The sequence below is a fragment of the Takifugu flavidus genome, chromosome 1 (genome assembly GCF_003711565.1).
Source record: "Takifugu flavidus isolate HTHZ2018 chromosome 1, ASM371156v2, whole genome shotgun sequence".
In the NCBI taxonomy this organism is placed as follows: domain Eukaryota; kingdom Metazoa; phylum Chordata; class Actinopteri; order Tetraodontiformes; family Tetraodontidae; genus Takifugu; species Takifugu flavidus.
In genome coordinates this window covers 14,926,649-14,953,777 of record NC_079520.1, presented here as the reverse complement: position 1 = coordinate 14,953,777, position 27,129 = coordinate 14,926,649, and the positions used below count along the sequence as shown (strand labels likewise).

General features: G+C 40.2%; 3 protein-coding genes across 6 annotated transcripts; 1 reads left to right on the top strand and 2 right to left on the bottom strand.

The window, feature by feature from the left end:
- Positions 1 to 185: 185 nt before the first annotated feature.
- mcm3ap (minichromosome maintenance complex component 3 associated protein) lies at positions 186 to 13,591 on the bottom strand. 3 transcript variants are annotated; one of them, XM_057028207.1, is made up of 28 exons: positions 12,130 to 13,591; positions 11,751 to 11,965; positions 11,048 to 11,129; positions 10,794 to 10,947; positions 10,063 to 10,256; positions 9,843 to 9,982; positions 9,085 to 9,282; positions 8,597 to 8,865; positions 8,279 to 8,441; positions 7,921 to 8,078; positions 7,498 to 7,721; positions 7,044 to 7,246; positions 6,404 to 6,504; positions 6,116 to 6,246; positions 5,931 to 6,048; positions 5,605 to 5,757; positions 5,092 to 5,289; positions 4,922 to 4,990; positions 4,717 to 4,851; positions 4,420 to 4,555; positions 3,877 to 4,132; positions 3,674 to 3,771; positions 2,595 to 2,979; positions 2,229 to 2,474; positions 2,023 to 2,152; positions 1,586 to 1,768; positions 1,112 to 1,259; positions 186 to 646 (listed from the first exon to the last, which is right to left on the bottom strand). In XM_057028207.1, the coding sequence occupies exons 1-27, from the start codon at positions 13,328 to 13,330 to the stop codon at positions 1,112 to 1,114; spliced, it is 5,688 nt and encodes a 1,895-aa protein (XP_056884187.1). In that variant the 5' UTR covers positions 13,331 to 13,591; the 3' UTR covers positions 186 to 646. The 3 variants fall into 3 exon arrangements, with proteins under 3 accessions (XP_056884187.1, XP_056884180.1, XP_056884196.1); XM_057028200.1 differs by lacking the exon at positions 186 to 646 and adding an exon at positions 725 to 1,008; XM_057028216.1 differs by lacking the exon at positions 186 to 646 and having other exon boundaries at positions 1,021 to 1,259; positions 5,931 to 6,044; positions 6,115 to 6,246.
- A 61-nt stretch (positions 13,592 to 13,652) lies between these two features.
- On the top strand, positions 13,653 to 15,352 carry ybey (ybeY metalloendoribonuclease). Its single transcript, XM_057028603.1, has 4 exons — positions 13,653 to 14,213; positions 14,286 to 14,417; positions 14,835 to 14,903; positions 15,156 to 15,352. The coding sequence occupies exons 1-4, from the start codon at positions 14,004 to 14,006 to the stop codon at positions 15,249 to 15,251; spliced, it is 507 nt and encodes a 168-aa protein (XP_056884583.1). The 5' UTR covers positions 13,653 to 14,003; the 3' UTR covers positions 15,252 to 15,352.
- Positions 15,353 to 15,587: 235 nt separating this feature from the next.
- On the bottom strand, positions 15,588 to 26,517 carry usp37 (ubiquitin specific peptidase 37). 2 transcript variants are annotated; one of them, XM_057028309.1, is made up of 20 exons: positions 26,344 to 26,517; positions 23,536 to 23,751; positions 23,208 to 23,358; positions 22,737 to 22,825; positions 22,326 to 22,441; positions 22,033 to 22,110; positions 21,416 to 21,571; positions 20,982 to 21,113; positions 20,343 to 20,466; positions 19,698 to 19,945; positions 19,031 to 19,148; positions 18,760 to 18,839; positions 18,514 to 18,678; positions 18,042 to 18,148; positions 17,748 to 17,908; positions 17,464 to 17,524; positions 17,210 to 17,325; positions 16,907 to 16,976; positions 16,530 to 16,668; positions 15,588 to 16,333 (listed from the first exon to the last, which is right to left on the bottom strand). In XM_057028309.1, exons 2-20 carry the CDS (start codon positions 23,704 to 23,706, stop codon positions 16,222 to 16,224), a joined length of 2,394 nt encoding a protein of 797 aa, XP_056884289.1. In that variant the 5' UTR covers positions 23,707 to 23,751; positions 26,344 to 26,517; the 3' UTR covers positions 15,588 to 16,221. The 2 variants fall into 2 exon arrangements, with proteins under 2 accessions (XP_056884289.1, XP_056884296.1); XM_057028316.1 differs by lacking the exon at positions 26,344 to 26,517 and adding an exon at positions 24,615 to 24,746.
- Between the last annotated feature and the right edge of the window lie 612 nt (positions 26,518 to 27,129).

Genomic DNA, 27,129 nt, shown 5'->3' with positions numbered 1-27,129 from the left:
TCAGATTGGATCATTAATTTGTGCTTTTTGTGAATCTACATTTTGTGGACAAGTGTGGGAAAAATGTCTTTATAAAACTACCAAATAGAAAAACAATGATATATCAGCTGAATGTAATAAAAAACACACTCCTTTTGTGCAAGAACTGTTCCTTTTCCTGGAAGAATCCTTGAGCAAGGCTCACGTGGGGGAACTTCCTTTTAATAACAGCAGAAGAGGTGATAGGGCAGGGTGTGGACAGAACGAGAGGAAGAAAAGATGCAACATGCCAGTAATTTGTGATCGAAACCTGCTGTGAGCGAGAGAGGGGGGGGGGGCAGACAGACGGACTGACGGACAGAAAGACTGGAAAGATTATACTGGTACATAACAAGGTGTTGATCATTTAGATTGGGTTGGGCTCAACAGTCCAATCCATCAGGGTTTCCTGATCTACCCAGGGATTCCAGTTTCTGTGGTGAAAGTCGTCATCTATCTTGTAGAACTGGTTTGATTTAGGTGACAATCTGCCCGAGATTAGAGCCAAGTACTGAAGTGCATTGTATCCTGGGTTGACATGCACATTAAGCCTTTTTCCACTGAAGGACGCTCCACAGCCAGGGTCTTGTCATTGTAATAGCACGTTAAATGATTTAATGATGGGGGGCTTTTGCAAGAACAAAAACAAGGAAAAAAAATAGAAATGCCTTTTCAAACTGCAGAATGACAAAAGAACACTACACAATTGTGACCCACAGAACTTTATTACTTTTAAAACAATCCTCCACTTTAAGGATACGGATGTTAGCTGATTTACACAGAAAACCAGTCACACAATTTATCACTACAATTGCTCAATCCGTGGTAAAAGCAAGAGTAAAAACATTTGAGGTTAATGTCTATAATAAACCCCCGAGTCATAAAAGGTACAATGGTGTGATCTATGACAACACACTAACGGTTAAACAGCCAGAAAAAAGGATTGTTCCTGTTGAGCAGACTACTTCAGGCTGTTAGCTTGCTCTTGTTCTGTATCCCCCCCCCCCACAAAAAAAAGGAAAAATATTAAAGTAAAAAACTATTTACACTTATGTGCAATGATCCAAAAGTATGTTCTACGGTGAGGGTGTACCTATGGGATGGTGGCGTCTCGAGTCTTGGCTGCAGGTGTATATGTTGTTGATAGAGTTGTAGACCCCAAAGTGTGTGATGGAGGAAAAAGGGTTGAAATGTGTTCCAACGGGTCACTATCCAGCCATCGCTGAAGCTGATCCGTGCACCTAAGACAAACCAGGACAAGTGCAGAATGTAAACCATGATTTAGAAATAAACCTCTTGCGGTGTAGTCTGATAACAACCACATGATAACCGTTAACACGACTGTAACACAACAATTTCCCCCCTACTTTTTAACTCATCTACTGTTCTAAGAGGTTGACAAACAAATGAACCGAATTAAAAATTTTAGGAAACCATTTAATTATATTGCATGTCATCAATACAAAATCACCTGCTCTGGTTAAACATGTTAAATTCAATCCCTTCTAAAATAAAGGACCCTCTGGACATCAGTCAGAGCACATCTATAACCTTAAATTAGTGCTACCTTTGGCTTTCTCTTCTCTCTTCATCTAAGCTTTGCAGGACTCTGTGGCCCAGCAACTCCTGTGCTGTTGGAGTGTGTGTGTCCAGAAAGGCTGTAGAAGTCTCTGCCAGCTCCACAAGACTGTGAAATGCTTCTTGCCCAAAGGACAGTCTGCTGGGTACAGCACAAGCAACTGAGCCCATTCTAAGAAAAGTAAAGAGTCAATTATTGCATTAAAATGAGCAGAAGACGAGTCGAATTTCTGAATAACAAATCTAAAGCACATTTGTTAAAATAGTACCATGTTCTTGGTGGATCTTCAGCAGTAATTACCTTATTTTTTAGAACATTTATGGACTTTTTGTAGCACTACTCTGGTGCTGCAGTAGCAATGGCACAATAACGTACAATTCTTACATAACTGAGCAAGTGCTACATGTGTTTGTGGCATTTCTTACTCTTGGCTCTCCTGCAGTTTCTCCTTATGCGTCTGCCTAACCACCTGAGTCCATTCTTCAGGGGACTTGAAACCATTTAATGACTCCGCATGGAAATAAACCAGGATCTCACCATTATCTGTTAGAGCATCTGCAACAACAAACAAAAACTATGACACAGGTCATCAGACATACTGACTGCTATTGAAACTAACAGATGTCTTCACCTTCATAGTGAGGTGGTCCAGGAATCTGCCAGTCTCGCAGCTTCTGGTCTATGCAAACCAACACTATATTGTCCCAGGGAATCCAAGTGACGTCAGAACACATGTTTCCAGGGATTAGTTTGCCCTTTACTCTGACTCTTTCCAGAAGGTTTTTTAGCCGTGACATTAGAAGTGGTTGACTGTGGCCTGTGAGTGGCACCTGAGCAGCATAACTAAAGACTGAGGAACAGAGCTCTGTCCAAGAGTCTTAAGAGAGTGTGTAAAAGACAGAGAGAGAAGGGTTCATGATGGGAGATGTGAATACTTTTTTGTTCAGTAAAAGAAGCATGAGTTTAGGCTTTGTAGTGTTAGTTGTCAATCACTGACCTGTGACAGACAAACTGTCCCACTGCGGTAGCTGCAAGCTGAGAATGGCTTTGCGTATCCAGGCCTGGTGATGAACAAAGTTCCAGCCCAGATAAGGGACAAATTCAGGGCTCTCGGGTTGCCAAAACTCACAGGGAGGCAATGTTCCCATTTCTGGGGGCGTAACATTGTTGGCAATGTGAGTCAGGACAGCATTGTACAGGCTGATGACAGGTGCAGGGTGCACGGAGGGAAGCTGTGCAGCCATTCGCTTCTGGTGCTCGATGAAAACTTTGGAAATGAACTCGTGGTTCAGTGTGACTTCTACCAGCTGCTGCAGAGTCTGACAGGACAGGGGGATGGCTGGAGGGGCACGGGCAATGAGCCATCTCATCACCTGCTTTAGCTGAAAACAAAAAACAGGATGTTTTGCAGAGTTGCCAGTTGTTATCACCAAAAATTGAGATCACACGGTCAACACAAACTCTGAAGAGTAACTTTTTTTTTTTCCAGATTTACAAATACAACACTGATGCCTTAGATGCTTTCTCATACTATCTTAGTGCTCGCAACATGAAAATAAGTTACTGAAGACATGTTAAAGTGAAGGCAGCAATTGTAAACATTACATGATTTATATTTCATGTAAATATGCACATTTAAACAAAGACTCAGAACGTTGCACAGCTTAAATGAGTGATGTCCCTGTTTATAAGCATCAGTGAAAATTGGAAAAACTGAGAGAATGATGTCCCCCTCTTCAACACTAGATGGTGATATGCCCCCTTTGGCAGGTTAACGTGGTCCCCTTTTCCGGCTGACATATTATATACAGTATATCACATAATAAACAACTGGATTTGGTTTTCTTTAATGTTTCTGTTTATGCCTTGTCTAGTTTGTTTTTAATCAAGCAATACATGTGCCATCTTATTCAGATATGGAGAACACCAATATCATTTACATTTACATGCACACAAATTCAGTTGTCCAATTATGGTTGGCTTGAGGCAAAAAATAGTTTTTTGAAGTGTCGACTAATATGCTATCATGGAAATAAAAGCCTTAAAACAACCAAGAGAGATGAAATTATGCACTACCTCTCCGCATCCCCGTAGGTCACATGTAGACTCTGGTATGAAGAAGAATTTGTACTCTGATATAAGGTCTTCCTGGACCAGTTCTTGAAGCAACAGAGCTGAAAAAGGAATAACCAAGAGTTGTATTTACTATAGTGTCAAGCTTAATGATTATAGGATTAAGTACATGAAGTATAATTATTCTTTGGTACTGTAAAAATCACCTTCTTCAAGTTTCTGTGTAATCCCAGTGTCAGATCCTGGTATGAGTATGACCAGAGGCAGTGGCCCCTGACAGGTACTAGCCTGCTGGAACTGCTTTAGTTGAAGCAGGGCTGACAGAAGAGGCACATCTGACTCATTCTCCTCTGTCTCTTCAATGGATGTTGAAGGAAGAAGCATAATCAGAGCTCTTGTCCCTTGGAACTCAAAACTCTCCATTTTGGACATGCCTTGTTCATTCAGAGGGCCCCGTAGAGCCTAGAGGAAAGAAAACCCGATATAGTCCATCAGTAAGACAGCTGAAATCAGAGGGATGGAATCCCAGTCTAAAACCACACAGTCCTTAATGTCTTGCATTTACCATTGGAGGAAAAGCAGGGTATAAATAAATGATGATATATTTTCCCAGACTTTTGCCAGACAGTGTAATAACATTAAACGCATATGGAACTAAACCTAGAGGATATTAACAACAAAGTGTAATGTACAAATTTGTTGTCTCATCTTTATTGGCGAGTAGACCATGACCATGGGTGTGTTCTCACCTTTATGCTAATGTGCACTCTGTGAAGACATTGTTCTTTTTCCTGAATTGTGTTAGCGAAATGGATCGTCCTCAGTGTGCCATCAGAGGGCTCCTGGCTCCCACCAAATTTTGTCTCAAGCCATTCTGACAAGATTCTGCAAAGAGCAGAGGACAAATATAAAGGTGGAAATGCTTATTTATTTTTAGACAATGGCTCTACAAAGACATTTCGACATGATACAAACACACGCGCCCTGTAGCAAAGCATGCCAAATTAAAAATGGTTAAAATTGAGTGTAAAGGATGATATGCTTACCTATCTGAAAGGTTGCTCACACTATCATGATAACTGGGCAAGAGGAGGACCGCTTTCCAGAAGATATGGTCACCTGCTTTGGAGGTATTTTCTACCACCAGTTGTGGCAGGTTGAGCGGCAGCCACACAGCCTCACTGAAAGAAGCAGAACAGAAATGTCAAGATGTTTCTTCTACAGTAGTTTAAAGACATATGCATGACTTACTCCAGCAGCTGCTGATAGTAGAAATGGACTCTCATCTGCTGGAATACTTCTTTTCTCAATTTCAGCAACCTGTAAAATCAAATAATGTGTTACTTTACATAATGGACCTGAAACTTAAATGACCTGCATAAACATGCAAATGTAAATGCACAGACAGAGCAGTAACAGACCTAGTGCTTGAGATAGCTAGTGTGCCTGCGTTACCCAAGTGTACGACACCATGGGCAAGTTCTTCAATGCAGGGCTCCAAAGGTGCGCTGGGAACCAAAGCCCTCTGTTTACGTAGGGGGTCAACAAAGCAGGGAGCAGCAGGGAACACTCGCATCTGTCTCTTCAGCTGTTGACGAAGGGCCACAACTTTGCGCCACCTGATGTTGCAGACGAAAACAGATTTCAGACATTACTTTTTAGAGGATGTAACCGGAATCAACGTGCAGCTTTTAATTATTTGATAAAACTAAGTTTGAATGATCTTGTTTCAGGATGGTCTCTCTTCTTTATACCTTAGCAGACAGGAAACTAAATGGGAAGGCTAAGTTAGAAACACACCACTGGAGTCTGTCCCTATAATGAATGACAATATTTCTGAAAGTGTGCAATATTAGCAGTGGCAACCTGTGTAGGTTTGATGCAAACAGATAACATCGGCTTTCCTGTCTGCCACGGATGCATTCAACATTTACCTGTCAATGTACTTCCGGATGCACTGCAACTTTGCTTCGAGAATGTCTTCAACCAACGCAGTGATGTCTGCATTCAAAGTCTCTTCCACTATAGTTGCGCAGATTTGCTCCGTGCATTTTGCTACGAATTGGGCCTTCTCATCTACTGCTTTCCTGGAAAGAAAATCTCTTTAATAAGTACACCTATATTTTAAAAAACATTAACAATAACACATCACACAGGTTCTGAAAGTCTTAAAGAAATATTTTGTCACTTAAACTCAAGCACTTTTGATTTTTTTTAGATGATTCCACACAAAAAATATGATAGAGTTTTAGAGTCTTACTGTATCTCTGAGATTGCAATAGCCTTTAAGGTCTCATCCAAAACTTCAAGGACAAGTGTTGTACAGAGAGAGTGACTAAAGTTCATCAAGAAGGCTTCATGCTCCTGTCTCCTTCTGCCGAAGACAAAACAATGCATTGAATCATTATTTTGCCTCTTTCTGGTTTAAAAATCATGTGACCAACCTGGCTTCTTCAAGCTTCTGTTTTTCTTCTGTAACTCGCAGTCTCTCCTTTTCTATCTCCTCTGACGAGATCTCCTTCAGTAACTGTCCCATCACCTCACTGAGCACAGACTCTGTGTGCACACTACTCTCCCTGAGGGATCAAAAATAACAGAGCAAAGTATTGGGCATGATAATGGAAAGCATATGTATAGCTCCACAGTGACCAACTGGTCAACAATTTTAACTGATAAGTGTAAAAAAGTACAATATTGGCATGATGAATTAAATGTGGAACATTTAAGACTTACACAATAGCTGTTGTGACGTAGCGGACACCATCATGGGCTACCTCTGTGACTGCTTCTGCAACCACCTCATCAATCACACACTCCAGTACACTTGCAATGTCCTGCATGTTGTAACAGAAACACCAAAGTTACTACGATGCCCTGGAAAAACATCAAGGAGCAAAAACTCTGAGTGCTATACTACTATTTTAGTTTGCACAGGACTGTTGTCAATACTATTTTACGATCAGCTGATCCAGTTGATTGGCCCCGTTTACACGAGAAGGTTTTCAAAAGAGAACGTGACACTTCTGTCATGTTTCGGCTGTCCGTTTACACAAAAAGGGCATCTTTCGTCCCTGAAAATGGCTCTTTCTAAAAACAGGTACAAGAGTGGAGCATTTTCTGGACGTTTCTGCATGAATGCATTCGTTTTCAAAAAAGAGAAAATGATGGCAATTCCAGCAGCTCGTTCCAATGTAAATAGGATCTAATGTACCACAAATAAACAAAACAGCTTGGAAATAATATAGGCAGATTTACTACATGATACAAATCATGGGAAAACACACATGTAAAAAGTATATTTGCACAGCATGGTATCTATTATGTTTGATTTGTTGCTAAATGCTATGAGAGGAATTAGAGACCCCTCACTCACCTCGTTGTGGTACACTGGTTTGGGTGATGGTGGTTTTACAGGCTGAGGATGAGATATTGGCAAGAAAAGCTGCTGGCTTTCTGTGGATTCGTCCAACATGTGATACGGCTCTGTGAGCTCTGTGATCTGGTCTTTCATGCCTGCAGGCTGACCAAATACAGCGGAGGTGTCCACAATCCTAACCTCCAGCTTTGGATCTGCAGCTGATAATTAAAAACACTTTTAGAGAAGGAGTAAGATTATAAACTCTTTTCAGATGTGGAGACCGGACAATTAGTGCAGCTGGTTTTCATAATGTTAATGGTTATTTTTTTACCAGTTGTAGTAAATATTAACTGTAGGACAGAGTATTGATGATATGTACTAACCCTAAAGGCTTGGCCAAGTGCAACATTTTATCCAGTGTCAGAAATGTCAGTGTAAAAATAATTGGTGAAAGCATCCACAGAAATACCTTTAAATTGGCCAGTGGTGGCTTCAGCCACAAGGGCCTCACCGCGGTACTTGTTCTGGGAGTCAAAGCTGCATACAGGGTTGTGTTGGGGTGGGCTTGGAAGGGGCCCGCCATTAACTACCTCTCCAACCAAAGCGTTTTTCTTTGCAAGGATTATGTCAGACTTGTTCGGTGACAAAGGTAGGTCCGGCTGCTGATAGCTTATGCGACTCATCTCTACAAAACTATGGACAATAGAAATTTGACGTTAGAGTTTTAGAATACTTGGATAAATATAAAACTGTGTAATGATTTACTCAGAAAAGCATGCCTTTAACCTTTTTTTGTTCAGAAAACAATAATATTTGGGCTCACACATATTCACCATCTACAATGAGGTACTGGAAATGATTGAATGTTCTGAAACATAAAATTAACACTCACGTGTCATTGATGATCAGGCCATGGTGATGGATGAAATCAATTGCCTCTGTAGAGCTATTAAACATTAACATCCGAACTATGTCTTCAAGTGGAAATGCAGTTGATCGTGGCCCAACTGTGTGTGCCAGGTTCAAAGTCTGCAAGGCCTTAGCTCTGACCTGCATTGAGTACACATACACAAAACTAATGACCCTGCTGCTCACTCCTCATTTACAATTATCCTAAGTGCATAATTGCGTGCATATTGCAGGTTTTTACACATTACAAACTGTATATGTAACTGTCTCACTTGATCTTCATATTAACTGATGCAATTTGATACATTAAATCAACCTTAAAAAGGGAAAACCTTGCTTACCTGATTAAAGTATCGGTGCAAAAGACAGCTAACCAGGTATGAGGCTCTTTTCACCAACTTGAAGAAACGCACAAAATTGTTGCTGTTGACTGCAGCAAATGCCTGGACAGCCAACTTTACCTCAGGAGAATTGCGCACCTCCTCACGAAATTGCTGCACTTCCCTGCTCAGACAGAAATTTATAAACGTATTAATTCACAAGAAACTCAAAATGCATGCACATTTTTGTTTTTCTCTCTTTGAAAATAAGTTGGGTGTGTTTACATATTGCAAAGAGAGTTGAAATAAGAGAATTAATAAGTGACTCATGCATCTGACCGAAGTATGTCGCCGTCGTTGAGTCTCAGCAACACGCTGTACTGCCGAAATTCTGCCTCCCTGCAGCAGTAGACTTGGTGTGTGGCCAGGTCCTGGTACATTTCTTTGAGACTTTGGAGACACTTTGTCATGTTCTCGTTGTTGATTTTGGCATCAAAAGCTGATATATGTTCCTCACACAGGTGGTGAGCACAGTGGATGTGGAAGCGTGTGCACTTCTCTATCAGAGACACCGTGTCTGGGCAGCACAGGTGCTGCTGAGTGATGTCCTGTTGGAATGATAAACCACCTTTAGTCTTAAAATGACTTGTTAGTGCCCCAGAAAGAAATGCAATTAATAGTGAATGGGGATTGATTGTGAATAATTTAAATGATTCCATAGCAGCTTTGATTAATGTGATAAAAATTATAACAGGTCGACAGCCCAGGTTATGAGACCAAAAATAATTCACTAATGAGATATATGATAGTTAAAGATTGCCACTCACTTTGCGTATGCCCCGAGTCCGATTCCAGACAAAGTCATACCAATCTCTGTAATTTTCATTGACTTGATCCATGATCTGAGTCACCAGATAATTCATAGTCATGCAGAGTACAGGAAGGGGGCGCAACTCATGGGGCAGAGGCTCCTCCTGGTCAGCCGATGAGCGACTGTACTCCTTTACTGCGGCTGTGTGATCCACCTAGTAAGGACACAGAGGGTTTCTAGAAAGCTCATGTGGTTTTTGAGTGTAAATCCACTGCTTTTATAGTGTTTTTCCACCCTTCTTCATCATTAAAAGCACTTTACACTCATCTATTCTCACTCAAATTCATCTCGTGGTGGCAACACCTATCTCTAAAGACATCACCGACCTGTAATCAGAGCATATTCAAAGACGTTACACCATGTCTGTGCTACTAACAAATACCGTATGCTCGCTATTCACAATCCATGTCCAAATTTCTATGAAAACCAAAATAATTTGGTTGAACTAAATGAACTGTATTCCATATAGAAACTATAATTGTCTTTTAGATGTTTTAAGAACCAGAGAACCCAGGCAGAACAGGTACAACATGCCACACCCACATACTATAGATATCTTCATTGCCATTGTCCATTATACAGTGACATTTTTGTAGAAAGGTCCGGAGCCTAGAAATGAGCCTGGAACCATCTTGCTTTCAGGCGACATTACAAACTATCATTACAGTACTGCTGGCCTTCTCACATTAAAAAATATTTAATGAATAAAAATACCATCTCGGTGTCTGGGATGACTTCAAATACGCTCAGTTGTTTCCGTGTTTCCCTCATGAATCTCTCCTTCTCTGGGCACATGTCAGGACATGTCCCCACAAACACCTTTGACATGTCTAGGTCTGTCCTCTTTGGGCGACCTGTGTTGACACAAAGAACAACAGGTGTTTGTTCATGCCATGTTGGCAAGTGAACAGACCACTGTAGAAGGTGGCCTCACTTTGACGCAGGATCTTGTCTCTCTGTTCCAGGAGGCGGTATTTTTCCTCAGCTGTCTCGGCCACCTGTCCAATCAGGTAGGAGAAGGATGAAGGGACTGGACATTCCAGGCTCTGGCTCTCAGTTGTGCTCTCTTTCTGAGGTTCAGTGTTGAACTGTTGAGATTTGGCCATTAGTGACCTCTTCACTGGCATACTGTGAAGGACAGGGGACAAAGACAATTCCAGTTAAATGCAAGAACGTATATAAAACAACTCCTGTAGAACACTTTTGATGTCACATAATGTACCATTTGTCATTGGTTTTTAGTATGTATATTTGACCTGCAAAAATTGTAAATTAAACTCTTTTCCAAACATTCTGATGTTAAAAATCACCACAGCAACTGGACACTCATCTTCAGCCCCAGTAGACATTATCAGACTAGGTGCGCAGGCGATTCTTCTATGGATTTCTTTGTTCTTGAACAAATAGTTTACTGAGAATCAGTAATGAAACTATCAACCTGAAAATTATGGCTTAATTTAATGTCATTTTTCAAATATTATCAGCCCAATCATACACAAAAGGCACATGTTAATGATGCATGATGTGATGCTGCATCAGTGGGCCTTCTTTTCTATTAGTTTCCTGAATTTGCTTTGGTGTGTTCCAAGATATAAATGAATAAATGTTCAAATCCATGCAAAATAACTTGATTTCTGTCTATCGTAACGCATGGACAGGTTTTACCTTTGGCTTAACGTTGCTGCACTCCTGACAGGGGAAGAACTGAATGGAATTGTTTTATATGGAGAGGAAGATGCCTTGGACTTGGAGTCCCCCTCACTTCCCACCTTTGCCTCTTCTGTCCCTGTTGCAGGTCTCCTCCAGTTATCACTTGGGCCTATTGCACCAAAATCTGTTTTAGAGGACTGTTGCTCGTTGTAGGAAGTTAATATCCACACACACTCTTTTTTTTTTTTGAAGTGAAATAAAATACTTACTCTGCTTTTTTCTCTGCCACAAAAGAAGGAGCTCCTTGTTATGGAGGACTTTACCTCTCTTCTTGGCTTGAGCTGCAGCTGCCTAAATGAGGTTATGGTTGTGAGTTTACTGAATGATACATACGTTTTGTTACCCCTGCCCTGGGCCACACATCCTGCACCTTGAGTGCGTTGTTTAGGACTTTGTGAAAAAAAGCCTTTTATTAATGTTACTAATGACTATATAACTAAAAGCTAACTAAAGGCTATATAACCAAAAAATTCTGCCTCTTCCAAGATCACGACACAAGCAGCTCCGACACGCACAAGATGTAGGAGGTGTGAACATTCTAACCTATAAACGAAATAAAAACGTGAGTAAGCCACAGGCTGTGTGGCCCAGGGGTTAGTCTGCAATGGGACAGATGACCATATTTTGGAACTATTCCTTTGGCCAGACAAAACTGACATGTCAGGGACCAAACAATGAATGTCACAACGACTCACATATACAGTATTAGGATTTATCTTCGGAACACTGCTTACAGCTGAAGAAATTTCTTTCTCTGGCTGCAAGGCAACCATTACCTGAATACTCTACTGCCGTATTTCTTAGAATTAAAAGCAGTCACCCCATCATCATTATAACTGTGGTATTTGCTACAAAAAATAACCAGTATGGTGTAAACCTCTAACAAGGACACATAGCAGCAAGTTAACTCACGTGATCATTAAAGTGGACTGTGGCCATATTCTTTGCAGGCCGACAGAAGACCTTACGGACTTTGCCAAAACGGCCAAAGTGCTTCTCAATTATGTCCTTCCTGTTGAGGTTTGCCGGCACATTTTTGCACAGAATGATGTTGCAATCAGTAGGCGAACCAGTGGAATTCAATGGGGATTTTGTTTCAGCATCTGGGTGCAGACTAGTTCTTGAATCTGTGAGGAATTAGTCATATGCAGAAAGCAGGATGAGTATTAGTAAATAAAGTAAGTTATCCATTCAATTGATTAAACCTAATGAATACACAGTTAAATTTTACCAGTAGGGTGTTGCCTTAATTTTTTTAAATCAGTACATATCCACAACATATGTGACTTACCTGACCCCTCAGACCTTTGCAGCTGGTCCATGCTTTGTTGTGGCAGATCTTCAGGTGATGTATCTGATGCAATACTCTGAACTTGAACCTGTTCCCTCTCTTGCTCCCTCACTGCCAATTGCTGCGATGTTCCCTTTGTCACTTGATACCTCCCAGGATTATTTCCATCTCTGCCAAGATCATTTAATGCTCTGCTGAATATACCTCCTAATGGGCCACGGGGCCTCATAAGCGGCCTCTTTGTCAGACGGGCAAGCGAATCTCCTTCTGCTGGGACGCCCTCATTTGTGGTAGACTTCTCTAGGACAGTGCTACTAACAACTGTACCCTCCTTACGTTTGGTGCCTCTACTAAAGGATGGAAATAAATTAGTGTCTTCAAGGTTCTGCCCTTTCTCATCTGTGTTGGCATCTGCATTAATCTTTGTACCACCAAACAGGGAAGACTGTTCAAAACTGGTTCCCTTAAGAACAGTTGTTGTCTGGGGCTTGGAAGGTTTGACCGAGAAGCTGAACGATGATGGTGTGGTTGGTTGGGTGGTGGATGTCAAACTGGTTGTACTAGAGAGGAGTAACGGCTGCGAAAAAGTAAACTGTACGTTTGTGGAGCTATTGCCAGTTGTAAGAGGATTGCTTTGAGCGGACGGGGCTAAAGACGGCTGTGAGAAGTTGAAGTCCACAGGCATTGACTTGGCTCCAGTTAAAGAGAAGAAATTTGTGGAGGTGCTGTTGCTTTTTAAAGTACTGGAGCTTGTTTGGAACTCATTTGTGCTAAAAGCTGAGTCGGGCACTGCAGAACTTTGAGTTTCTGGGCCAGCACCAAAGATGGGTTTGAACAGTGATTCGTTGACAGGCTTGAAACTGAAGTTGGAGGAAGTAAAACCTTTGTTTTCAGCCACACCGGAAGATGGAAATGCACAGGTAACACTCGTGGATGATGGATTTCCAAACACAGTTCGTCTTTTTACTGCCGTCTGTCCAAGGACTGAGCTAACACCTTCTGACAAAGGCTGCTCAAACACGGTTGTCTGATTCCCTCCAGTCACCGTGGTCACCGGTGTAGTTGGCTGGCCAAAAAAGGTATTTCCTTGAGGAGAAAACTGTCCAATTGCAGAGGCTTGATAAAGTCCAAAGGATTGTGGCTGACCGTCAGAACTTGGTTGTCCACCCCGGGAACCACCAAATGGATTTGACGGGATCATTTTAAAAATATACTTCGTAATAGTCAGCACAAAATAAGCCTACTCTTCAAAGTAGAATATCTCAACTGGCTTTTGAGCAAAATTGCAGCATACGATAACAACAAATGCATTACATTGGGCTCGAAACGATTGGGAGTTGTTTCTTCCGAAAACACCGAAAGTATTGTAGCATAATGCAACTTTTTGACATACCAGAATCTCAGTGTTTGCGCCTTTTGGTTAGATTCCCGTCGATTGCTTTGCCAGTTCAACGTATGTTGAATATCCGGTTCCGGTCCGACATCAATTGCTTCCCCTGACTACCAAATTCTGTTCCGGAATTTAGAAGGATTCTTTTTTCTCATGAGGCTCCTTACGATATAATCAAAGAGTTTCTTGATTAAACTAGTGGTAAACATACTGACTGGATTTACCAGACACATTGTTAAAATTTCAACTGTAGCTATTTGTATGTATCATTTTGTTTTGAAGTGTCCAGATTGTGGCGATATTGTATCTCATAGCCGGTTTATCAACCGTTTAACCTCGAGAGTTTTGTTTTATTATTATTACTACCGTGTATAAGTAAGAGGTTCGCGTCATCTTCATTTTTTTCTATGTCGACGTGCGCTTTATCTTAAGCCTTTATTTCAGCCCATTTCTTCTCTTTATATTTGGGTATGTTCGTTTTAAAATGGGAATTGTGCTGCAGAACCTCCAAAAGATAGTGCCTGTTAAGCGATCCAGGCTTCGCAGGGATGTAGAAACGCTGATACACATAATGGGAATACAAAAATTTGACCTGGGCATCATTTGTGTGGATAACCGCAAGATGCAACAGATCAACTCCCGTTACAGGAATAAAAGAAGTCCCACGGATGTACTGTCCTTTCCACTTTACCAGGTAAATTGAGATTGAGTAGCCACCACTTCTATTCAATGCTGAATGATTTTGTGTTGGTTGATGTGCTTTTAGGACTTGAGACCTGGAAAACTACCATGTCCTCTCCACAAAGACGAGCTGAACCTCGGGGACGTTTTCTTGGGTGTGGAGTTTGTAATGTCACGGTGTCAGGAGGAGTCCTCGGACCTTTACCCGGCCCTGACTGTAGGTGTTTGTTATCTTTCCAAATTTAAACAAACCTCAAGCTTTTCAATGATTTAAGTAACTATTGAGGATTTTTCTATCCTAAAATTTAGCAGATAAAATATGCCAGCTCTCACAAAGCACTTGAAAGTAAAATTACAGCATATAAATCATCATGGTGTCAAATTGGTACAACATATTCCTTTCAATATCAGCTGAAATGGAACCTGTTGACCCCTTTTAAATGTTGTGTCATGTTTAGAACTATATACAATATAGACCAAATCACTGATGATTATAATCACACTGTGTCAGTGGTTCCTATACCTGTTTATCCCACTTTGCACCACATTAGAAAATGTGTCTGGAATAGTAAATGTATCATATAGCACTTTTCTAGCCATCTCCTTCACCAAGAGTTGCGCTCTCTTGGTTCAGGTCACTGCTGCACATGGTATCTGTCATCTGTTGGGCTTCAGACATGAGACAGAGGAAGAGTGGAACGACGTAAGTATGAAGATTAAAAAAATATGAAACATAAATCAGTTTAATTTGGCTGATACATCCATGTTCCATCACATTAATAGAATCTAAGTCTTCTTATCATGTGAATTATTAATGATTTTCATCACCATTCACAGCAGCCATTTCATCTCTCAAAAACCTTTTTCAGTTTTTGCTTTAAGAGGTTCACTGTAGCCCAGCATCAAAGAACGTGGCAAACTTTTTTGTCTTACACAAGTTATGCTTATTTTGCAGATGTTGCAGAAAGAAACATACATTTTGAATGAGTACAACAGACTCACAGGAAGTCATCTGGTGCCACTGACAAAGAAATCTTCTCAGAAAAATTAATCAGCTGCGTGTTGCAGACCTCATCTGCAATTATGCACTTTTATAATGGCAGCGTGACAAGAACTGTAATCTGTCCAATTAAATATATCATTTATAAAGCAGGTCTGTTTGTTTATATCAATCTATAAGGTTGTTTACACTAGAACAAGTTGCTGTTCAAAGAGGTGTGCACCAAATATTGTACATACTAGTTTTAATGCCAAGACAGTAGTTGACGCTGTATTTGTGTGACATGCACTTGTATTGAGAATAATATCAATGTGTTTCAGTTTATTGTGACCAATTATTGCCTGTAGCGGGATCCTTGCTACAATTTTATGGTCTTCAAGCCTGCAGTATATTTAAGGTTGCATGTTTAATTTGGAAAACCTATTTGCAAAAATTAGAGCAATTTTAAAATCCACAGAAGTACATTCATTTTATTTCAACATTAAATAAGGCCCAAGATCCAAACAGACTCTACTCTAGTGCTAGCCTTTCCTGAAAGAGGGGTAGCACTAAGCATTTCATTCTCTCCACTTCCTTGTTGGCTCATTGTGGTAAATAAGATTAATGTTATGTTGTAACGTTAAAGATAAGATTTATGAAACAAATTTTTGCAGGTATAAAGGAACGACCCATTCAGAGAATCAAAAGGCTTTCCTGCATCCAAACCCAATATAACTGCTTTAGTTTGGCTTTGGTTTAAATCAAGAATTATGTGTAAAGTGCATCATGTGTTATCTTGACTTTGGCAGGTTTATAAATATAGAAGTGTACAAATGTAATATTAACGTCGTAATTTCTCCAACCTTCTCAGCAACGTTGATTTCGGAGGCATTACAGTTTATCCTACAGAAACAAATTGGAATAATACAATTTCTTTCTAGAATTTATCCACTTTACATTTAAACAGCCATGTTGGTTTAGTCGCTAGTTTAGCTCAACAGTTAATTGTCCCAGAGAAAAGCAGAGCACAGCAGGACAGCAGTCAGTCCTGTTTAAATGTGAATCGATTCACAGGGGTGGAGCAGCATTGCTTCCTTCCTGTGGTGGCGATGCCTCCTGATTTCTCCATTTCAGACAGTTGTTCCAACACATCCCTGAAGACACACATCATAGCATTGCATACATAAATCTTGCTTTAACTGTTTACTTATATTTCTTAAATCTCTGTGTGGTTCAGATTACTGAGTGTTCTTCATAACATACCAAACCTGCTTACAGGCCACAAATACTACAAATTTCCGATTGGTATTTTTAGATATACAAATACAACACATTATTGTCACAACTCACTTGTGCATGTAGAAGAATATGTAACCGCTGCGATCACGGTCCCGCTGAACAACAGCTTCCTGCGTCTCTGATACCTCCAGATCATTGTACGTCAGCCACGACTGCTTCTTCGTGTCATACACATCACTGATGTAATGACCTTGTGTGCAGAAAAATGAAATTAATTGAAGCACAGGATTCTGAGTCAAGTGAACTGCATCAGCAGCAATAGAGATGGGACAAAATACACACACGGGGAGAAAGTTAATCTTAATACTAGACAGAGGGGAAAAAAACAGCTGCTCATGCATCAGAATTTGAATTTACTGAAAAAGGGTGGCATCATCATCATCATCGTCGTCCGAGTATTTTCACAACTCAGGTACAGCAAAGCTCACCAGAGGAAGAGCTGCCTCCAATGTGACTGACGACACTGATGAGTCTGAAAGAGTTGGCCAGGTCTCCACTCTGAAGCACAGAACTTGGTTAAATAACAATAGTATTTATACCTAGAATTTATTTTAGCAATAGAAACAGTTGAATGTTATCGCAAAAAGTAACAGTGTATTGTCAAAGTACATGATGACGTCACAGTCAAAATGGTGACTGGTCAAAGTCCAGATTTTGATAGAAAGGTGATCTGCTGTTAGTAACAACGCTGTAAAAAGCAGCTCGATGATATCTGATATTTTTAAAATTACCTCAGCATTTCTCTTTGGGCTCTCATCCTCTGCCTCGGTCCAGTCAGTATCCATCATGTCCTGATTTCCAGAGTCATCATCTGAGCACAACATCTCAGGCAGAGACCTGTTAAACTCTGTTGGGATAGAATTAATGCTTAGACAAGCTATTAAAAACCACTAAATGATCACACATCTACTGACAACTAAACTAATTTAAGTTTCAGATTGTGCAGTAAATCTCTCAATATTTCATCAAACATGAAATATGAAACCTTGCAGACTGAGTTCTGTAGCCCTCCTCAGATCATCCTCCTCCCTCATCTCTTGGGCTGCCTAAAATAAGAAATGTTACATAAATGTCATTACTCATTAAAATAGAAACATTTAAGACACTATGTTTGTTTTTTCAGGTGTATATTGTGATATTTTAGAAGTTACCATTTTTAAGTAAATTCTTTCATTTCAAGACTTTCCCCCATTTGGCAGTTCACAGAAAATTAATAAAAATTCCCTGCAGCACCATTAAAAAAAGAGAAACAGGTGGTCTTCTGCTTACACACTCCATCAGACTCTGGGTCAAGGCCTGCTGAAGTTCCTGCTCTTCCCTCTCCTGATTACGATTACACTGTGAGTCCAGATCTCTTTCCCACTGCAGACCCTTGGGGGTTTGGTTCTCCTTGTCCTCGTCCATGGTCATGTCTAAGAACTCATCCATGTCTACACAATATTAAAAGACACTGCTCAGTATACCACACATCAATTAGAGAACGTTAGACATGTAGGATGATTACAAACAGGGTATATAGACCATAACACTCATTAAGTGTGTAACATCGTGATGATGGATTACCAGCTGGCTGTCTGGTCTCAAGTAGATCTGTAATGTAGGCCAAGTCTTGAGCCTCTGTGTCCTCAAATCCTGTGTCAGGGCTGCTCCATGGTTCTTCCTCAAAAGGTCTACACACAGAATTTGATCATTTTTTGATATATAATCTAAACCAAAGTATTCACACCTCGTAACTATGACAGATCTTTAAGTGTGTCAAACAATGTGTCAGCAAAACTGTGAGAAAGCAAACACTATAGTAAACATTTTAAATGATTGAGATTCAACTGGATTTTCCTGATTGTTGTACTCTTATAAAAAATACTCATGTGTTTTTATCTTGGCAAAATGGTATTTCAACAGTTTTACAGTTTTTAACATTTATGGGAAACATAGCAAAAAATGTTTTACAAGCTTTATAAATACTGAAGTAGAGTTGAAGATCTGTCTTTAACAGAAAAATGATTTATCATGTGGCACATTTCTCATGTCTTACATGGAGGTTTGAGTGACCCAGCTGATACTGACAGGAGGTTGTGTGACCTGGGTGCAGTGGGACAGCAGAGTCAGGTACCGAGGAATCACTACCCGCTGACCAAGCTTGTTGTTCAGAGACAGCTGAGGGTCGTAGTTGTAACGTTTTAAGTGTAAAATGAGCACTCTGTGGCAAGAAGAGAGCAAAACGTTGAGTAGAATTTGGAGTATAATAGTGTACCAGTAGGTAAACTGGAGAGGTCCATACCTGGGCAACTTGCTGAACTTATGAGAGACAGTTGCTGCTTTTCCACTGCACTTCTCACAAGAGTACTCGATCTCCTCCATCTGCAAAACATAAGCATGTCTTTTTTTTTCTTTTTTACATACAGCTATAGTTAAGCCAGTTCAAATTCAAAATAAATAGAATGCTTGGAAAACAAGGTATCTGTGCCTTTTAATACTCCATCATTAACTACGATTAATAAAAAACGATCTCATATTGGAAGCCTTTAAAAAACAAAATAAAGAACACTTGCCCTAAAAAAAAGATCCAGAGAATCTTGAATAGAACAAAGAGTGAGTTTTTTCTTTCTGCGTGGTAGATCAATGGACAAGTCATTGAACCGCTCGTGCTTGGTCACCACTTCACCGCAGCTGCAGAGGAAAAGCGAGAGATGATATTTCATGATCTTTTCACAGAAGATGATGCTGATTTGTTGGGACCTTATAATTATAAACAAAAATGAATAGAAAGAGAAATCATTTTGTCACTGCACACTGAAGAAGATGAAACCGCATGAGTATTATATACACAAGTAGTAGGCACATTGATACAACTTGCAGCACCTTGCAGATACAGTAAATCTGGATAGGCTGATACAACTCGACGGAGCTCCTAACCCTTTCATTTGGCCTGATTGTTATGCGTGCAGTATATCCTTGCAGTTGTACTCATTTGGTTGTTCAGACTTTGCTGTAAACACCTTTATTGAACATGTTATTCCATTTCTTAGTGTTTTGTTTGTTTTGGTTACATTGCTTCTAACTTGTATTTAATGTGTCAATGAGCAACCTGAGGGAATCGATTATGTGCACAAGTGAACTAATGCATATAAATGGTGGTCCTCAAACATCATTGACCACTGATGCAGATTTCAATACCCCAAATGCAGGACAGAGAAATGCCCCTTATGCTGGTCTCACCTTTTGCAGGTGATGGTATGCTGCACCTCAAACTCCATGTTGTTTACCACAGGGCAGGTGTAGATGAGGGCGGGGCCCACCTCTTTAAGACCCCCCGACCTGGCTGTTGACGAGATAGAGTCCTGGCCACCCTTACCACCCGCGCGGACAGGTGAGGTCACCATAGCCTCATTTGTCAAACTTTTATTGACCTTTGCCACCTCCTCTTTTAATTGGTCCAAACACTGGCAAAGGAACTCATGCGCATCCTGCAGAAGAATGCAAGGAATAATCTGAGTACAAGGAAAATAAATAAAAAGGAGACTGCGCTGCTACTTTTTATCAAAGTAGAACAATTATTATGAATATTATTAGATGCGGTGGAAGCTCAGTTTGTAGGGATTGGGCTGAGAAGCGGAGGGTTCTCGGTTCAAGCCCTGGACCACACATGGAAGGTGTTCTGGTAGTAGGGGGAGGTGTCAGGACACCTTGAGCAAGGTACCAAACACCCAAATTCTCACATAGGGTCCTGCAAAGGCAACTCATTCAGAGGTGTACTCTGCATTTGCCCATATTCAGCTGGGATAGGCTCCCGTGACCATAAAGTGGTTAAGAATTTTTTTTTATTTTTTAAATACTAATAGTGGTAGAGTTTAATGCACTTACATTTTGCATGTTTCCAGAGAAACGCTCAACTGTAGAGGAGATGGCATTCTTCACTTTTCTCAGAAGGTCTTTTTTAGTCTCAGAGCTTCCTACATCCTTCTTGGCCAGGAGATGAACAAAACACCTGCAAGCGGGGAGAAAGAATTATTTCCAAAGAGGCAAGTTTATAAGCAGTGAAAAAAAAATGTTATAGGTTTATTCCTTTTTTGTATCAATGACTTGACAAAAAGTTCAAGATCTCAAAATTGCTAACTTTTCAAAAAATGTTTAAGGTTTGAGTTTAACTATACTGCAAAGGCATGGCAAATCAATTGGGCTAACTATAAATGTGTGCACTAACCCTCTCCACCATTTCCTCTTTGAAATATTTTCCTTTAATCTATGTTGCACAATATTGCACGTGGTGCAAAGAGTTTGCCATTTTCACGTGTTAAATCAGGAAATTAACTTGTAAAATTAGTTTGCAAATGAGTGCAGTGATTGGCTGGAATTATGGAAAAGCTGCCATGATTGGAGGAGTGCAGACCCACGTGATTTTAACATGCAGTTCTGATGTCAGCATTTATGCCCATGCCCCATCTCATCACTCAGTGGTTATTCCACATATAAACTACATTTTTAACATAAAAAAACAAGTACCTGATAAGTCCATTGATCGATACCTTGCTCCAAGGAACGCTCTGACTAAGCATGTCTTTGGAGAAGGAAGGGACACTGAAGAGTGACTGCAGTATAGCATTCATGTAACAAGTGTTCCCCAGGTTGGAGAATCTGAAATGATTTTCAGTGATAAGATGAATTTAAAAAAAAATGAAAAAACAAAAACTCCCTCTTAAATCAACAGTCTCTATATATTCAAATTTGATTAAAGGTATACTTGAAACTGTGTGGGACAAATACACAGGAGAAGTTTGAGCCACCCCCTGGCACAATCATCCACTCATACATTCAGTAAAGTTAATACATAAACATTTAAAGGGCTTGTGTTACCATTCATTTTAGATGCTGTGACTATCATCGAAATCACAACCAGTAAAAGTACATGTATACGCTCTCTGTTCTCTGTTCCTCACCCTTGTAGTGGAGGCTGCGGTTGTGCCGGGTTGGAAAGTCTCGGCTTTCTCCAGCCACCATAGTCAATGGGTCTGTGAATTCTCTTAAAGGGAGTGGAATGATGGGGAAGCGAGTTGGAGCCAGTCACTGTGGTAGTCCGTGGAGAACTGGATGTCCTTTCAAGATAATACAGATATACATGACCATGCCCATCAGGGAAGCAGAATATCTTTAAAAAAAAGTTCCCATCAAAAATCACAGAGCACACAAACCCCATCAGCTATCAAAAGAAAAGAGTAGAGACACATAAGTCAAATAGGAAACATTTTATGATTTGCCCTTGATTCAGGGCACCTCCACCCAAAGACACCCAAAAAAGATCACCAATGGCAATAACAGCATCACTTCTCCAGTTGGATATTTTCCAATTGTGAAATGCACGATTCCATTTCAACCTTGTGAAGCTGATGGGCTTAAAAGGCAACAATGACCTTTACCCAAATTTAAAATTAAAATCAGAGAAACTTTAAGAAAGAAATTAGGAAATTATTCCTAAATGTCTAGACCTGATCAGAGTTCTTCTATAATTAATAATTCTAATCATTGAGTGGTAGAAAGAAAGGGACGCTGCATTTACCTGGAGGAGCCCTGGTCCTTAGGAGGTTCCTCCACTAGGTCACTTATGTATTGAAAGGGCCTTTTTCTTTTCTCGTTTCTGAAAACAGTAACAGGCAACAAATAATGACGCAGTGTAACATACATGGATGCAGTCCCTCACTTACAATTTTAATGACTTCATATAATTTAGCTGACACGACTCGACGAAAAAATGTAGGGTTTGTGTAGAAAGAATATTTCTTTCTTAACTAACGCCCACCACTAAAGGAAAGCACTCATTTAAATGAACTTAACCAAGACTTGCTACAGTACCTATTCTCAGAGAGTCCAGTGAAGGACGGAATGGCGGCGGGTCTACTTGGACTAACCAAAGGCTTCTTTTGCACCGTGTCCACCAGGCACTCTGTAGCTCCCCACCTCGGTGGTTTCTGAAAGATATTAAACCTTGATGCGTAATTACAATTATCAAAGGCCAATTCCACATTAAGGTTAAAGGTGCCGTAGCAGAATCGGACCAAAAGAATAATTTAAAAAAATGAATTCAGAAAACAATGAAATTACAAAAACGTACACATACTTCAGACTAGCGTTGAAATATAAAAGGAAAAATTTAATTTGCCAAATATCAATGTTTATTACAGTACAGGCCTGAGTGTATACCTTTGCTTTATTATACTCAACTGTTAAATATATGGTTCATGTTTCAAGTGGGTTGTTTCTCACCTGTGTCTCAGCAGGGGGCCTGGATTCATTTTTCAGAGAGCAGTTCCCAAGCACACCAAAGTTTCCACTTCCGTTAAATGATTTTCGAACTTCAAGGAAAGGAGATGGTGTGCCGATTACAAATTACTGTAGTTCTTTTACGATATTCTGGCAGTACTAATTTCCCAGCTGTTGCTGGTGAGAAACTAAAATTTCCCTATACAGTTCTCAAACCATATTAAGTGTGCAGCCGATTCTACATTTTATCAAAAACCTTTAATCAAGCTGCTTGTAAATCAGCTGAATTTTTTTTTTAAACTAAAAAGGTTTTTAAACTTTTCCACAACTTTTATTTCCTTACATTTTAGCAGAACATTCATTTCAAACAATGCTGTCTTAAAGAGAATATACTTATTTAACACCAACATCATGCCTGTACAAGGCAAATAAGTTAAGCTTTGCATTTCTTCATGTGCCAGAAAGTGCAGTTACCTTCTTTCTCCTGCTTTAATTTTTTCAGGTATTCATAGGTCCGCTGTACCAACATCTGGGGCACTTTATCCAGGACAATGACGCTACTGTCCTTCAAGTTTAGCTGTATGCGGCTCAAATTTTGGCTGAATGTCTTCAGATTCTGATTCAGCTGCAAGCAGGAAAGTCAAATTAAAATTGTTGAGGTGAGACACACAAATAAGCCATAACATTATATTCAGCTTTCTTATATTGTGTTGGCTCCTCTTTTGCAGCGCAAACAGCTAATCAATAGTCAAAACATGGTGAAGAAAGAACAAATAAAATCCAGGGTACAAAAACAAAATACCTGAAAAATCTTCAAAGTTCCACAGTTGAATCTTAAACAGAGAGAGATCTTGTTATCCTTTTCCAGGATTTCAAATGTTCCCTCCCGCCATTTGGTGGTTCCCAGGTCTATGCTACTGAAGCGGATCTGGACAGTGCCACTACTGGAGACTATGGGTCCAGTTTGTGCCATGGCGTGGAATACAGACAGAAACTCAGATGCTGGATCTGATAAAGCCTGCATGGGGTGAATGACAACAACAGTCGGTACTGTCAGCATTTATCATAGCCTGTAACGGATAAAAAGATAGCTGTCGAATACCGCCAATGCCCTGTCAATCTTGCTATTAAATAAATCCCATTAAAAATCAATTATATAACCATGATTTCAGAATCCCCCTCTGCAGTGTTGTGGGAAAAAAATGAATAAATACATAAATAATGTTTGTCTGTGCATGTTCCAAGCACACAAGGATCCCACTGGCAATACTTTGTGGTTAGATCTGAAACTACACAAGGTTAGTGCAGCGTTCGCACGTACCTTTACATAAAGTTATTTAATTTCAAACCTATTAATAGCAGCATCCCTAACAATACCAGAGTTGGGAAATGTATTTAATAATTACTATACACAATTAAGCCTAATTTCGCTGCTTTGGTTAATTTCTAAATATGAATCTATTGTATGTGCCACGTTACAATTAAAGAGCTCCACTTAATTTAGAATCATACTTAAATGCAAAACACAAATACATAATTTTATGTATAATTGTAAGTTAATTCAGTCAAAAGATAGCGACTTCCGGCTTTAAACTTTTCAGCATCACGGTAGGAAAGACGAGAAGCTCTACGACCATAACTCATGTTTTTAAAGTTAGCAGGTTAATTGATCAACATGATATATGTATAAATATATTTAAAAGTCATAGGCTACGCTGTCGTTGTTGGAGTTACACAACAGACCATTACAGTTACACATATTTAATGGGTTGGCAAAACGGACGAGCCCAATGTCCAGTCTGCTAATATGCTGTCTGCAACTGGTGCTACCAAAAAAGACCCAACATATCATAATTTCATAACGGAGCCTCGCATTTGTACCTGCCGAACAGATGTGGCGGTGAGGAAAACAGTGATTTCGGAAAAACCGAGGATCCCAAACTGGAGCTCATCAGGTTGTGTTGAACTGCTGTATCGTGGCGCGTTTTTGGTCACGTGACGGGCGACGCGTGCAGCTGCTGAGCGCCTTCGCCGCCATGCGAATCTCGCGATTGGTTCGTTTTGTCACGTGACGGAATCGCGCGTGCTGCGTTCTAACTGTTAGTTATGTTGAGGGCTTGCGTGTGTCAAACTGCGTCATTTGTGATTAATCGGCAGAAAAATAACTATTTTGGTTACATTAATGATCCCTCAATTATCTTTTTCAGCTCATGCACCAGGGAGTCCACCCAACATATGTGTGTGTGTGTGTGTGTGTTTACGTGGTTTTCATTCTCTGATGATGATCTTAAACATTTTCCAGGAGTTGACCTTTGGGGAATTTTGGATTCCTATTAAACCACAGCCAAGCAAATGCTGCCATAGCACCACTGCTAATACAAATGTGAAGGTGATCTGGTACCTGGATCCTCCTGTGAAAGGAACTGAGGAACGCCCCCCTTCGCCACATCCTGAGCCACCCATAAAACTTTCTATTTCACTAAAATCCACAATGTCAATTACTGCAATAGAGCATATGTCATTAATCTAGCAGCAACATTTAAATGTTTCCTAAAGCAAAATATAATCAAACTGTACAGTATATAGTGTTACAATCAGACGTGCCAAAATGCACTCCTCGCTGGTTATTATCATTATTATCATGTCCACTTGAAACCATACAATCATCTAGTGCGGTCAAACAGAAAATTGCTATACAATCCTATTTATCAGACGCATCAGACGTGCATGTTTCCATTAGAAAGAAAAAAAAAAAATCTTCTTCGTTCGGGATTGAATCCCTGTCACTCATTTGGTTGTTGTGGCCCCTTGGGACAGCTAAGGTGAGCCTTTGAGGCAAATAGAGATAGAATAGAGATATATATATGTGTGTGTGTGTGTGTGTGTGTGTGTGGTGTGTGTGTGTGTGTATATATATATATAGAGAGAGAGAGAGAGAGAAAGAGAGGGTTTGCCAGTACTACATTTCGTACTGAAGATTTTATGATATTATTAAACAATGATGCTCAACAATGAAGCAGTGGGACATGTGCATTGTTTGACTTGCTTTTTGATTGAATATGATTGAAAGAGCAAAATTTCAGGCTTAGTATATGGGCACAGACTGCTGCAATCAGATTTGCCAAATAAAACACAAGGCCTTCGACATGAGCTCATGTTTGTGTTATATTTTTTTGTGACATACTGAGACCATAATTCAAGGTAGTGTAATCAAAAAGAAAGTGCATGGTGAATCAAATCAAAAGCAATAATGGACCAATAAATAACCGCCATGATTCCCCTTTATGTTACTGACCACTTAAGGTTCTACTGTGTCACTGAAGCCTTAAGTCATCACCAAGGCTTCCATCGGTCATCAGTGCTGTTACATACTGTGCCAAGGCTTTCAAGATTCAAGATGTACGGTACTTTATTCATCCCCGTAGGGAAATTGAATTGTAGTAGCAGCCTAACGTGGATTAATATAACTGTCTAGGTTTTGTATTTACAAAGTATAGAAATAGAATAAATAAATACAAATAAGATTAAAATGTTACACCCAGGAACCTGTAAGATGAGACTATTTCCACATCTTTTCCACTAATGCAGACTGGGGAGGGAGGGGACTTACTTTTACTGAAATCCACCACCATCTCCTTTGTCTTGGTCATGTTGAGCTGCAGAAGGTTCTTCCTGCTCCACCTGACAAAACTCTCCACAAGGTCCCTGTATTCATCCTCTTGTCCATTCTCCACACATCCGACTATGACCGTGTCCTCCGAGTACTTCTGGAGATGACATGTCTCATAGTGGTACGGGAAGTCAGCTGTGTAGGTGGTGAACAGAAAGGGGGAGAGCACAGTTCCTTGGGGAACCCCTGTGTTGCTCATCAGGGGGTCGGTGTCGAGGTTAGACAAGCACATCTCCTGTCACCTGTCTGCTTAAACAGTGCCATTCTCCAGAAGTGACAGGAAAAAAAGAATCTCACAGCAGTGTAATACCAATCACGCAGTTGCCCATCTTTATCACCTTGGTCATGGTCACAACACTTTCCTGAACCAATTTACTGGAAAGCTGCACTACTTCATGAAGCTTTAGTTCACATCACTACTTACCAGACCTGATTGCCACCACCACCACAGCTTGATTGCAAACTACAGTCACATCACTGGGTAGCCCTGCTGAGTACCTTGTTTAGGTGGGAAATACTTTAAATAGTCACCATAACATGCCAAAATCAGTGAAAATGGAGCCTTATAAAATAAAGAAATTGTTTGCTAAATCTGGTTCTCCCCCCACCCCCTTTTCTTTTTATTTTTCACAAATAGTTTAATCCCGAATGCTTGGATTGTCCTCAAAGGTAAAAACAAGAGAAAAACTTTCTTTTTCTTGTTTTGGTAGGACACCTGTGAATGAA